Source organism: Pongo pygmaeus, chromosome 18, assembly GCF_028885625.2.
Source record: "Pongo pygmaeus isolate AG05252 chromosome 18, NHGRI_mPonPyg2-v2.0_pri, whole genome shotgun sequence".
NCBI classification, from domain to species: Eukaryota; Metazoa; Chordata; class Mammalia; order Primates; family Hominidae; genus Pongo; species Pongo pygmaeus.
The window spans coordinates 25,311,428-25,325,819 of record NC_072391.2 but is presented as its reverse complement, the minus strand read 5'-3'; the positions used below and the strand labels follow the sequence as shown (position 1 = coordinate 25,325,819).

The 14,392-nt window shown below is 44.1% G+C and overlaps 2 protein-coding genes across 5 annotated transcripts in view; both read left to right on the top strand.

Annotated features, from left to right (window-relative positions):
* The window catches only part of METTL9 (methyltransferase 9, His-X-His N1(pi)-histidine), a 58,093-nt gene extending 54,682 nt beyond the window's left edge, over positions 1 to 3,411 (top strand). The window contains exons 5-6 of one of the 4 annotated variants that reach the window (XR_010124234.1): positions 1,183 to 1,797; positions 2,626 to 3,411. Coding sequence is in view for 2 of the 4 variants with exons in the window: in XM_054455617.1 (XP_054311592.1) it covers positions 1,183 to 1,388 (206 nt within the window). In the remaining 2 variants the exon portion in view is untranslated. Of the gene's footprint in view, positions 1 to 1,182; positions 1,893 to 2,625 lie in introns of those variants that run through there. The other 3 variants (XR_010124235.1, XM_054455618.1, XM_054455617.1) reach the window with 3 other exon arrangements.
* Positions 3,412 to 9,918: 6,507 nt separating this feature from the next.
* The window catches only part of OTOA (otoancorin), a 95,882-nt gene continuing 91,408 nt past the window's right edge, over positions 9,919 to 14,392 (top strand). Inside the window, exon 1 of the mRNA XM_054455614.2 lies at positions 9,919 to 10,183. The gene's annotated coding sequence lies outside the window, so the exon portion shown is untranslated. The remainder of the gene's footprint in view (positions 10,184 to 14,392) is intronic.

Below are 14,392 nucleotides of genomic sequence, written 5' to 3'. Positions count from 1 at the left end.
TTTTTTTTTTTTGGAGACAGAGTCTCGCTCTGTCACCCAGGCTGGAGTGCAGTGGCGCTATGTTGGCTTACTGCAAGCTCCACCTCCTGGGTTCACACCATTCTTCTGCCTCAGCCTCCCAAGTAGCTGGGACTACAGGTGCATGTTGCCATGCCCGGCTAATTTTTTTGTATTTTTTTTTTTAGTAGAGACGGGGTTTCACTGTGTTAGTCAGGATGGTCTTGATCTCCTGACCTCGTGATCCGCCCGCCTCGGCCTCCCAAAGTGCTGGGATTACAGGTGTGAGCCACCATGCCCGGCCTCAGTCTGGTTTTAACACTTCAACAGATGTATGTAGTTTTTGTATCACCATAGCACCTAAAAAGTACCCCCAAAGTTAAATATACTGTCATCTCTGTGTGTTTGTCTGTAGTCAGTGCCAGGTTTGTATGTGAATTTGAGGACCTTCCCTAGTCCCCTTGTCCCCCAGGCATCTCCTGCTCATAAGTTTGGAAATGACTGATAGAGGCTTCATCTCTAATCCAAGAAATGCCAGACGGTGTATCCATCCTACTGTTCCACCTCTCTCTGGTCCTGGAGCTTAATGTTTATAAAATTGTTCTGAAAAGGCAAAGAATGAGTCAACTTCCCTTGAAAAACTCCCCAATGATCTGTTTTTCTAAATTAAAATCCTTCATGAGCCTGTTTTTATTTTCAGCCTAATAAATCTCTCTAGGTAGTAAGTTGCATAAGTTTACTACACCAGTGGTATTTTCTTGCATTTGTCCAAAACTGTCTTTCAAATATTACATGTTACTCTGTGTTTCAGTATTCCAGCATTTAATGACCAGTTTTCCAAACTCATTAACCATTACACCCCGCAGTCAGTCTATTGGCAGATACTACCCGAAACTGTCAGAGAAGATAACAGTGTGGGCCTTGGATCCAGACAAACCTGGGCTTACATTTCCGTACTGACACTCATTAACCTTGCAAGTGTGGGCAAGTTCTTCAGCCCTTCTGAGTCTGTTCTTTATCTGCCCACCTGTCTCAAAGAGTACCTGGGAAGTACAAAAGAGGTAACTCATGAAGCCCTCCGGCCTGGAACATATCAAGTCCTTGGTAGATATGGCTCCTCCCTGCTTTCCTCTTTAAATCACTTGTTTGTTCAAGAATTTAACTGAATGTTCTTATTTGTATTAGTAGGTGGCAAGTGGGAGAAACCATCAGAAATTTTGGAAATCAAGGGACAGAACTGGGAAGAACAAGTGAATAGTCTGCCTGAAGTTTTCAGAAAAGCCGGTTTTGTTATTGAAGCTTTCACCAGACTGCCATACCTGTGTGAAGGCGACATGTATAATGACTACTACGTTCTGGATGATGCTGTCTTTGTTCTCAAACCAGTATAAACATGTGGAGGTCGAAGTCTTCAGAGTCCGCGCCCTCCGGGATGTGCCCTTGGAAGAGAGTCTGTGTTCACAATTACGTGAAGGGAGGACCCTTGGGGACCACCATTCTAAATATCATGTAGGAATTTAAAAAGCCAAAATACTAATTATTTCTTTGTAGTGTGTAAAGGAATGTTTTTAAAAGACAAAAACCCAACTCTTTGTGGATTTTTATCAACTCTTTACTCAGAGCCACTCTCCAATGCAGGTCACACTCCAATTATGATGGAAGATATTTTTTATACTTAATTGCAGTAGGGACTCATTCCCAGACAAAGCAATAGTCACGACTTCATGGAACCAATCAATGGATTGTTTTTTGAAGACTGGCAATAAAGCTGTCCATTCAATTCCAAATACTGATTTTAAGGTATAGCCGCTGATATTCTTTCATGTTTAGAAATTCTTTCTGTTATTATTCAAGAAAATGTTTTTAATCATGCTAATAAACTTTTTTGGAGATGACTTTGGCATCATGTTTGAATTCATATAAGGCTCCCCTAGCATTTTTTATTGGTTTTGCCTTCAGGAGTACCCAAATAGTAGCATTATGTGAATGATGCAGACAATTTGAATAGGTAGGAAGGAAGGCTTCAGACTGGGGGGAAGGGGAGATGATTGCAAATTGCAGTGAACACTGAGGCAGTAAAAAAAAAAAAAAAACCCCAGCCTCATTCAGATATAGAACTTCAGGGACCCCCCTCCACCCAGTTAATGCTGCTGTGAAAAATGCAAAATAACCTGGTTCTGACTTTGTGATCACTCATGTCCCATACACTGAACTTTGTTTTTTTCTGGACAATCTCAGGTTCTCAGAATTGAAACATTCAGTTTTGTCTACTGACAAAATGCAACTAAAAATGTTTTAATTCAACTTCTTACTCTACACTTATATACCTCTCTCCCAGAGCTTGGCTCTTCCCTGAAATCCTTAAAGGAGTTTATTATTTGCCAAGAATATGGTTTGTTGAAGACCGTGTCAGACTCATGCATTCTGGAATCCGTGAGTGCCTCCAACCATAAACCCAGAAATGCTGCAATAGAGGAACCCATTAGCAAGATCAATAACCATCGTGGATATTCCAAAGAGCAGAGCACTTAACCCAGAATCTGAAATCTCAGTAATAACAGAAATGTCGATATGAGATTGTGGTTATTAATATGTTATTCTCACAACTTTATTTCTTTTTTCATCCAGGTGTTTCATTAAGTATTCTCATTTATGTGCTCATAGAAGTCATCAGATCAACACATTCACTCCAACACCTGGGTATAAAGGCGAATTAAAACCTGAAGAATTACTTTATTATTCATTAAGAACTGCATTCCCACATCCTCACACCAATATCTTCCACTGTTATTGTGCAGTCATAATAAGAGTTGGGTTATGTGATTTATGCAAAATTGTTATTGGTGTGTTCTAATGATTTTTTTCCAGGAATTCAAGTAAGTGAAGTACAAATACTTAGCACCATAGATTGTAAAAATAGAAAGAGGAAATGAGAAAACTTAATGTCGTTCTTGTACAGTTGAGTTTTGCTTCTTTATAAACTGTCTGTCAAAATCAGGGGTTGCTGTTAGACTGTCAAGCAGAAGTGATGGATGTTCAAAGAGGCAGGTTGCCCCAAAGTGTTTTCTAACTTTCAAGTAGAGAATTTTATGGTCTAATAAGAAAAATACAACTCATTCTTAACCACCCCCCAAAACAGAGAAAACACATACATTTATGCATTTTAAAGATAAAAAGTACTTTCTCAAAAAAATCGGAAGTTCTCTGAAAACCAGCTTATTAAAAGTGCTGTTTTGTGGTGAAAATTCAAACCAAATCCACTCACATTTCCTATCGGGTCTTGAAATTCTCGGTGGTGTGTCACCATTCCACTAGATGGCAGTGTTGCTTACTGAGTGTCAATGGCTTTTTTCCCCGTAAATGGAATCATGTTTTTCTCCCCCAAAGTACAATAAAGCTGCCTTGTCTGCACCATTCCTCGTGTAAGTGCTTCATATCAAGTTAAGACTGTACTAGAGAAATTAAGAAGAGCTTTATTTGTGGTAAAAGCAAGCTAACCAATTGACCTTAAAGGTTGAAATGCAAGCCACACCTCTGATTCCTAGCTCCCTGCACCTGCATTTGAAGCTCCTAAAGTGCTCAGACCACTGATCTCAGAGAAGGGGAAGAAAGGAGGTACAAGGCCCTTAGTCATTTATCCCTTGTACAGAGTAGTTAAAAGCAATACTGTATTTTCTGCCATCCAGTGTGACCTGTCATCAGTTTTTACATGGTTGGCTTTTAACAGAAAAAAGTTGAGCTGGAAAATAAAGTGTAGATGTTTCAAGTCTTCCTGAGCAAAGCTTTGTTTTCACTTCATTCTGAGTATAGTATTAATAGGTTATACTGCGTATGTTATTTACAGTATTAATGAAGCAAGATGTTTTCATTAATTGCTTCCCACTACTTGGTTACTGATGAAGGTGTTACATGATCCTTTTTCTCTAGCAATGTCAGTATAGTATCATGGGCTTCCAGTGACTAAAGTGACCTACCATGTTAGTGCAGATGCTTAAGCACCCCTAGTTACCTTATATCCAGTGCTTCTGCCGGCTAGAAGATAGTGCATGGAATCAGGGCAGCCTGGACTGAGTTGTACTGTCTAGGAGTGCACTGAGCACAAAACTGGGCTCAAAAGTAACTTGAGACAAATCAGGACTATGTTGCCTAGGCTGATCTTAAACTCCTGGCCTCAAGTGATCCTTCCACCTTGGCCTCCCAAAGTGGTGGGACTGCAGGTGTGAGCCACTGCCCCTGGCCTAGCACTCCCTTTATCTTGCAAAACTGAAACTATGCTCATAAACAAGAACTCTCCATTTTCTCCACCCCACCCTCTAGCAACTATCATTCTACTTTCTGTCCCTTTGACTACTCTAGGTAGTCATGATCCGCCCCATGATCCAATCACCTCCCATATAATTGGAATTACACAGTATTTGCCTTTTTGTGACCGGCTTCTTCTTCTTCTTCTTCTTCTTTTTTTTTTTTTTTCTGAGACAGTCTCACTCTGTTGCCCAGGCTGGAGTGCAGTGACGCAATCTCAGCTTACTTCAACCTTTGCCTCCCGGGTTCAAGCAATCCTGCCTTAGCCTCCTGAGTAGCTAGGATTACAGGCGTGCACCACCACTCCTGGCTAATTTTTGTATTTTTAGTAGAGATGGGGTTTCGCCATGTTGGCCAGGTTGGTCTCGAACTCCTGGCCTTGTGATCCGCCTACCCTGGCCTCCTAAAGTGCCAGGATTACAGGCGTGAGCCACCGCACCCGGCCCATGACTGGCTTATTTCACTTAGCACAGTGCCCTCAGGGTTCACCGATGTTGTGGAGGGTGTCAGAATTTCCTTCCTCTTTTTTTTTGAGACGGAGTCTCTTTCTGTTCCCCAGGCTGGAGTTCAGTGGTGCGATCTCGGCTCACTGCAGCCTCCGGCTGCTGGGTTCAAGCCATTCTCTTACCTCAGCCTCCTGCGTAGCTGAGATTACAGGTGCCTGCCACCATGCCTGGCTGATTTTTGTATTTTTAGTAGAGACAGGGTTACACCGTGTTGGCCAGGCTGGTCTCAAACTCCTGACCTCAGGTGATCTACCTGCCTTGGCCTCCCAAAGTGCTGGGATTACAGGCGTGAGCCACCGCACCGGCCAGAATTTCCTTCCTTTTTAAGGCTGAATAATCTATTGTATGGATAGACCATATTTTGCTTATCCATTAGTCTGTTGATGAACTATTGGGTTGCTACTACCTTTTAGCTGTTCTGAATAACCCTACTGTGAACATGAGTGTACAAGTATCTTGTGACCCTGCTTTTAATTCTTTTGGGTATATAACCAGAAGTGAAATTACTGGATCATGTGGTAATTCTATTTTTAATTATTTGAGGAACCACAGTGCTGTTTTCTGCACCATTTAACATTTTTGCCAACAGTTCACAACCGTTCCAGTGCCTCCACATCTTCACCAATATTATCTTGTTTTGTTTTGGGATGGAGTCTTGCTCTGTCGCCCAGGCTGGAGTGCAGGGCATGATCTTGGCTCACTGCAACCTCCATCTCTTGGGTTCAAGTGATTCTCCTGCCTCAGCCTCCCGAGTAGCTGGCATTACAGGCACCTACCACTACACTTGGCTAATTTTTATATTTTTAGTAGAGATGGGGTTTTGGGGTTTCACCATGTTGGCCAGGCTGGTCTTGAACTCTTGACCTCAGGTGATCTGCCTGCCTTGGCCTCCCAAAGTGCTGGGATTACAGGTGTGAGCCACCATGTCCAGCCTATTTTGTTTTTTTAGTAGTAGCTATCCTAATCGTTGTAAGGTGGTAGCTTGTGGTTTTGATTTGCATTTCTCTAATGACTAGTGCATCATTTGTTTTTATAATACAACTTGTATGGCATTTGGCTTCATTTACTAGTAAATTGTGGTTTGTAGCTTGCTATCTATATCAGTATCACTGAATTGGAGTCAGTATTCAGTGATAACAAAATACTTCTTTTTCACTGTGAAATTTTATACTTTTGGAGAACAGGGAGAATATCATTACATAACTGAACTTAAGAATTCCCTCTGGATTTGGGTCAGTATGCTGTATTCACATGAATTAAATAATATGCTTTTGTTAGAAAGTCACTTTAAAATTACTTTCAATACATGTAAAATGAAAAGTAAGTATTTTTTCTCTCAAGTAAATGACCATGTAAATTGGGATGTCTTATATACTTGTACTTCTTAAGTTCTGGAAAATAAGAACAGATAGAATGCCCAAATGCTATTTTCTTATATCCTGTTTAGGATTCAACACAGAACGCTGGTTTTAAACGACTGTGAACTCTCAACACTTTTCTAAATGCTAGACTTCAAGTGAATACATTGGCAATTCTTTTTTTTTTTTTTTTTTGAGATGGAGCCTTCCTCTGTCGCCCAGGCTGGAGTGCAGTGGTGCAATCTTGGCTCATTGCAACCTCCACCTCCCGGGTTCAAGTGATTCTCCTGCCTCAACCTCTCAAGTAGCTGGGATTATAGGCATGTGCCACCATGCCCCGCTAATTTTTGCATTTTTAGTAGAGATGGGGTTTTGCCATGTTGGTCAGGCTGGTCTCAGACTCTTGACCTCAGGTTATCCACCTGCCTCGGCCTCCCAAAGTGCTGGGATTATAGGTGTGAGCCACCTCGCCCAGCCTCCATCTTGTTTTTATTATTTATAGGGTGGCCATGACTGATCGTAAAGTCCTACTGGTTTTTCCATTATAAGTAACACGTTTGTATTAGTCCTTTCTCACACTGCTGTAAAGACATACTTAAGACTGGGTAATTTATAAAGAAAAGAGGTTTAATTGGCTCATGGTTCTGCAGGGTGTATAGGCTTCTGCTTCTAGGGAGGCCTCAGGAAACTTATAATCATGGTGGAAAGTGAAGGGGAAGCCAGCATGTCTTACATGGTGGAAGCAGAACTAAGAGAGAACCAAGGAGAAGGTACCACACACTTTTAAACAACTGAGCACTCACTCACTATCACGAAAGCAGTATTGAGAGGGAAGTCAGCCCCATGATCCAATCACCTCCCACCAGGCCCCTCCTCCAACACTGGGGATTACAATTCCACATGAGATTTGGGTGGGGACACAAAGCCAAACCATATTAACGTTCATTGCAGAAAAAGTATAAAATGAAAATTAACTTTACTTACCCCATAACCTTGAGAGATTCTCACTACTGACAATTTGGCTTATGCCTTCCATACTTTTTTTTTTTTCTGTGCATGTATATATACACACATTTATAAATGTTTAAACATTAAAATATGTAAAAATGAAAAGGTCCTTTTGTTCTGAGACGAGTCATGTGAGACTCCTAGGCACTTATATTCTAAATCAAAAATTGACAAAGGATGGAAGCCATGTCCTGTCATTTAAAGCTTGAGGTTAAGTTTTTTTTTGAGAAAGAGTCTCGCTCTGTCACCCAGGCTGGAGTGCAGTGGCATGATCTTGGCTCACTGCAAGCTCTGCCTCCCAGGTTCATACCATTCTCCTGCCTCAGCCTTCTGAGTAGCTGGGACTACAGGCGCCCGTCACCACGCCTGGCTAATTTTTTGTATTTTTAGTAGAGACGGGATTTCACTGTATTAGCCAGATGGTCTCGATCTCCTGACCTCGTGATCTGCCCGTCTCAGCCTCCCACGTCTGCTGGGATTACAGACGTGAGCCACCGCGCCCGGCTGAGGTTAAGCTTTTTATTTAAAGGATTAAATAAAGACCCTGGGGATAAAAGGATGTTTTTGAGGATGCTGGACATTAGCATTATATAAATTACTACCAGATGGGCAGCAGAATGCTACAGTTGGTCATTTCTGAAGATAATGTTTTAATTGTGCCACTGGCAAACTAATGTTAGCATTGGGCATTTCAATAATTACTTTGAAATATTACGGGTATTAGATGTGTTTCATTAAATGTGAAGGATTGCAAGGAAACCTCTTGAGTCTACAATTATATTTTCATTAGGAAAGATGCAAAACAGTTATGCATAATCCTATCATGCAAAGCTAATATTTTAATGCATTGCCTTCCAGATTTTTTTTATTTTATTTATTTATTTTTTTTTTGAGGCAGAGTCTCACTCCGTTGCCCAGGCTGGAGTGCAGTGGCATGATCGCAGCTCACTGCAACCTCCGCCTCTCGGGTTCAAGGGATTCTCCTACCTCAGCCTCCTGAGTAGCTGGGATTACAGGACGTGCGCCACCATGCAAGCTCATTTTTGTATTTTTAGTAGAGATGGGGTTTTGCCGTGTTGGCCAGGCTGGTCTCAAACTTTTGACCTCAAGTGATCCACCCACCTCAGCCTCCTAAAGTGTTGGAATTACAGGTCTGAGCCACCCCACCCAGCCTTGCCTTCTAGTTTTTTGTTTTGTTTTGTTTTGTTTTTGAGACGGAGTCTTGCTCTGTTGTCCAGGTGGGAGGGCAGTGGGGCCATCTCAGATCACTGCAACCACCACCTCCCCAGCTCATGCAATTCTCCTGCCTCAGCCTCCCAAGTAACGGGGATTACAGGTGCCCACCACCATGCCCGGCTAATTTTTGTACTTTTAGTAGAGACGAGGTTTCACCATGTTGGCCAGGCTGGTCTCAAACTCTTGACCTCAAGTGATCAGCCTGCCTTGGCCTCCCAAAGTGCTGGGATTACAGGTGTGAGGCTCCACACCCAGCCCCTAGCTTCTGGTTTTAATAAAAGTTCAAATACATGTATTTCTTAACATTGGCTTTTTTGTTTTGGATATAAAATTATTTCCTTGTGCTAATTATGTGGTCTTTGTTAAGAACAATTTTAATGACTGTGTAATCCACAGCGTTTATGTATCCATTTATTTAAACATTTCATTATTGGTGGACATTTAGGATGAATTTTTTTCTACCACTCTGTATGTATACATCTATTATAGGTCATACTATTAATTATTTTTATTATGGAAAATTCCAAGTACATAAAAAAGAAAGGTAATAATGAATCCTCCCCAACCAGCCTCAGCATTTATCAACACGCGGCCCACCTTGTTTCATCCCTACCCCCACGACTCCTTGGTTCCACTATTGCCAAGCAAATCCCAGATGCATCATTTCAGTTTTGTAAATATATAACTGTAAAAGATAACCACTCTGAAAAGATAGCCACATTACAATTAGTCATTAAGAAACCCGGCTGGGTGCGATGGCTCACGCCTGTAATCCCAGCACTTTGGGAGGCCCAGGCCGGCGGATCACCTGAGGTCAGGAGTTTGAGACCAGCCCAGCCAACATGGAGAAACCTGGCCTCTGCTGAAAATACAAAAAAATTAGCGGGGCGTGGTGGTGGGCGCTTGTAATCCTCGTTACTTGGGAGGCTGAAGCAGGAGAATCGCTGGAACCCGGGGGCGGAGGTTCCAGTGAGCTGAGATTGCGCCATTGCACTCCAGCCTGGGCGACAGAGCGAGACTGCGTCTCAAAAAAAAAAAAAAAAAAGAAAAAAGAAACGAAAGAAACCTAGCCATTAAATATCCAGCGACAACATTGCTCCAATTTTCTTATAATTTTTTTTTTTTTTTTTGAGAGGGAGTCTTGCTCTGTCGCCCAGGCTGGAGTGCAATGGCACAATCTCGGCTCACTGCAACCTCCCCCTCCCGGGTTCAAGCGATTCTCCTGCCTCAGCCTCCCAAGTATTGGGATTACAGGCTCCCGCCACCGCGCCTGGCTAATCTTTGTATTTTTAGTAGAGCGAGGGTTTCGCCCTGTTGGCTAGGCTAGTCTCGAACTCCTGGCCTCAAGTGATCCGCCCGCCTTGGCTTCCCAAAAGTGCTGGGATTACAGGCGTGAGCCACCGTGCCCGTCCTATAACTTCTTTTAACGGTTTGAATTCAGATCTAAATAAAGTTCCCATGTAGCGATTGGTGGATAGCTCTCTAGCGCTCCCCATCCTCGCTTCCTGGCTGCCGCCCCGAAGAGTGGCTGGGGAGCAGGCATTTGTGCGTCTTGCACGCTTCGACAGATAGGAAGTCCTAGGTGGGGACTGTGACCCCCGCCGCTGCCCTGGCTGAATTCCCACCCGGGCCGCTGCAAGGAGGAGGTCGCAGAGCTGCCGGCTGGCGCCGCCCCGCCGCTCCCCTGCCTGCCCGCGCCCCGCGTGAGCCCCGCGGCCCCGCCCTGCGCCACCTGCCCGCCCGTGGGACTCAGTGCGGCCAAGCCGGGCTCCGCAGGTGAGGCGCGCGCGGGGGCCTGGGCGGTGGACCCGCGGGGCAAAGCTCTGGGGGAGCGGGTGGGCGCTCACCGCTGGGCCTCCCTAGGGAAGGGGCGCAGGAGTGCATGGATGGCGTGGGGGACAGACCGAGAGAAAGAGGGTGGGCAAAGTGTGGGTGCAGCGGCTTTAAGGGCTCCTGGAATTGGAGGGCACTGGGGGGGGGATGATGAAACTTCGAGAAAAGGGATCCAAAACTACTTAGTAATATAATAACAGCGATGACAACTATTGCAATAACTATCACAATGATTATTTGTTATAATAATATAGCAGCAGTAAAAACAATAGCATTAGTAATAATAGCTACGATTCATTGCATTCTTATATGTGCGAGTGCTGGGCTTAGTTCTTTATGTATTTTATGTATAAAGTAATGCCTACCTCATAGCAGTTGTGAGGAAGAAATGGAAAAATGCAGGTAAAGGCCGGGGCTCACACCTGTAATCCTAGCACTTTGGGAGGCCGAGGCAGGTGAATCACTTGAGGCCAGGAGTTCGAGACCAGCCTGGCCAACGTGGTGAAACTCCATCTCAACTAAAAATACAAATATTAGCCAGGTGCGGTGGCGGGCGCCTGTAATCCCAGCTACTCCGGAGGCTGAGGCAGGAGAATCGCATGAATCCGGAAGGCGGAGGTTGCAGTGAGCCGAGATCAGGCCACTGCCCACCATCCTGGGTGACACAGGGAGACTCTGTCTCATGAATAAATAAATAAATAAATAAAGTTGATAGTTTTTTGTGAGGGAGGTATGAGTGCCATGCCTATTATGCAGAGGAGGAAATGCAAGCCTATAGAGGTTAAGGAATTTGCCCAATAGCACACAGCTGGTTAAGGTTTGGTTCAGGTTAAAGCTGGGGTCTTATCCCTGGGGTGGCACCCGCCACCTGGAGTTTTAGGTTCAGGGCTGCTGAGCTGAGACTGGAAAGCAAAGCCAGTAAGCATTGGAATCATTTAGCTCTGGGTTTGCCACCTGGCTGTGCATGCATAGCTGTGTCACCTTGGGCAGGTCACTTGACCTCTTAGAACCCATTTGCTCATCTGTGAAGTAGAGATAATGGTAATGCTTACCTCAAAGATTCTGCAAGAATTAAGCGAGACAATGTATGTTAGAGGGGCATGTACCTAGTTCTGTCTCATTAAATGACTGCTGGGATTAAGGTTACTAGGGAGCCCAGCAGCCCTGCATCGTAACCCCCTCCCTGCCGTTTGCTTGCTGTGTGATTGTTCATGTGCACTGAACTCATCTGTGAAACAGTACGGTAAACCTTCAAGGCTGGTGGAAAGAGTAAATGGCAGGGAGGAGGGTTTGGTGTGATGCGCAGCTCATAGAGGATGCTCAGTGAGACCAGTTTCTTCCTTTCTTTCCTTCTTTTCCTCATTGAATCCAAAGCCATTTGTTCTCTGGAGACTTAAGAGAGAAGAAGGGGAATAGCTGTGCCTAAAATCTCACTATTAGGGGCAGGGCTGGGACAGGAACTTAAGCCTGGGCATCTCTAATCCACCAAGCTCCCATCCCCTTGACTGCTTTAATTTTTTTTTTTTTTCAGCCAGGATTTTGCTCTGTCGCCCAGGCTGGAGTGTAGTGACATGTGATTGCGGCTCACTGTGGCCTCGACCTCCCAGGCTCAGGCAATTTTCCTGCCTCAGCCTCCTGAGTAGCTAGGGCTACAAGCATGCACCACCACACCCGGCTAATTTTTTCATTATTTGTAGAAATGGAGTCTCCCTGTGTTGCCCAGGCTGGTCTTGAACTTCTGGACTCAAGTGATCCTCCCGCCTTGGCCTCCCAAAGTGCTGGGGTTACAGGCGTGAGCCACCAAGCCTGGCCCTACTGGACTTCTACAACCACTGTGAGCTGGGTCATTCCAACACCAAGCATTTGTAATCAGGCTGGTATTCTACAAGCCAGACACATTTGCCTATTTTGGATTAATAGTCATGAAATGGCATTTTTTTTTTTTTTTTTTTTGGTGAAAAATCTCCCAGCTAGTGTCAGTATGCCTAGAGTTATGTGTTCATGACTCAGAGCTTAAATGGAGCAGCCTTGCAGACAGTGAAACTCCATGTAATTGTGAATTAATGGTTTGTGTCTGGGCTGGGGTGTCCCAGCAGGAGGGGAACCTCCTAGCATCTTTGCAAATTTCACAGAAGATGAAGTGACTCTGATCCATGGGTTGACCAACTCCTCCCGGTTTGCCTGTGACTTTCTGATTTTAAAACGGAAAGTTTTGAGTCCTGGGAAACCTTTTAGTCCCGGGCAACTGGGAGAGTTGATCACCCTGCACGTCCAAACGTTCATAGTTTCTCAGGAAATTGTCTTCATTTCAGGTTTGTGGTTATTGTTGCTGTTTTCGAGTAGTTTTCACCACAGGGATCCTTGCCTGACTGATTTCCTCCAGTCTGCAGCGGGGGAATCTTTCGGTGGGGAAGGGGTATGGCCCATAGAGAAAGCTATCGACCTCCAAATCACCATCACCCTGCCCAGTCCTTTCAGTCCTTTTGACCAATCTGCTAAAAAAAGTGACCCAAAGGGCCTTTAATGAAAACCAAATCCTGATGGGCTGCAGTTTCTTGCTGAAAAAAGGACATTATGCACAGCAGAAAGCAAGGCGTCTGTTTCAGTAACTTTAAACCTCTCTGTAGGGTTAATAGAGGGGCCCAAGCAAAGAGCACAAGAAGCCACATTGTCTGGGAAACTGGAGAATTGTGAATGGGGCCAATGCCCCAGGGCAGCTGCCCAAAGGGAAGGGAGAAAAAGGGCCAAAGGTTTCCCCAAAGCCCCAAACGACCCAAACCAGGAAGACTTCTAACTGGAGTTGAGCATTCCAGTAACAGGACAGTGATGGTGGGCCAACACACCTACAAAGTGCTTTGGGATCAGGTTTGCTCAAAACCTGTTAGAATGCATGGCTTTTGGTGTCTGAGAACTACAAAAGTTTTACTGTTTTTGTCCTGGGCAGTAAAATAAGCATAATTGTTTTCAAAGCTGGTTGTGGAGGTCCCCTTGGGGGAAAAATAATCTATTTGCATAACAAGTTAGACAATACGAGGGATATCTGTATTAAAGAATGCTGGGATGGCGGCTGGGCGCAGTGCGGCTCACGCCTGTAATCCCAGCACTTTGGGAGGCCGAGGTGGACAGATCACAGGGTCAGGAGATCGAGAACATCCTGGCTAACACAGTGAAACCCTGTCTCTACTAAAAATACAAAAAATTAGTCGGGCGTAGTGGCGGGCGCCTGTAGTCCCAGCACTTGGGAGGCTGAGGCATGGTAACTCCAGCGTGGGTAACAGAGAGAGACTCTGTCTTAAAAAAAAAAAACAATTAAATAAATACATAAAATTTAAAAAGGGCTGGCAAACTTTTTCAGTAAGGGAACATGGAATACATATTTTGAGCTTTGGAGGCCGTGTGGTCCCTGTCTCAAGTACTCAACTCTGCTATGGTAGCAGGAAGCTGCCATGGACAATAGGCCAATGAATGGGCATGGACATGTGCCAATAAAACTTTATTTATAGACACTGAAATTTAAATTTCACACAGGAAATTTTCATGTGTAAATAAATGTTATTCTTTTGGTTTTAAAAAACTATTTAAACAACCTAAAATATCATTTTAAGCTCATGAGTCACGCAAAATCAGGCGGCCATTTCGATTTGGCCCGTGGGTGATACTTTATTAACCCCTCCTTGAAACAATAACGACTCCTTTAAAAATATGACCATGGTTTCATTATCATACTTAAAACTATTAACAATAATTCTTTAAAATCTTCAAATATCTAATCAGGGATTCAAATTTCCTCAACTGTCTCACAATTTTTTGGGTTTTTTTGAGACAGGATCTTGTTCTGTCACTCAGGCTGGAGTGCTGTGGCATGATCATAGCTCACTGCAGCCTCAAATTCTGGAGCTTAAGAGATTGTCCCATCTCAGCCTCCTCCTGAGTGGCTAGGACTACAGGTGTGCACCACCACGCCAGGCTAAATTTTAAATATTTTTATAGAGAAGGAGTCATGCTATGTTGCCCAGGCTGGTCTCAAACTCCTGGCCTCAAACAATCCTCCTGCCTTGGCCTCCCAAAGCACTGGGATTAGGTGTGAGCCACTGTGCCTGGCCTAATTTTTTATTTTATTTTATGGTATTTTTTGTTTGTTTGCTTTGTTTC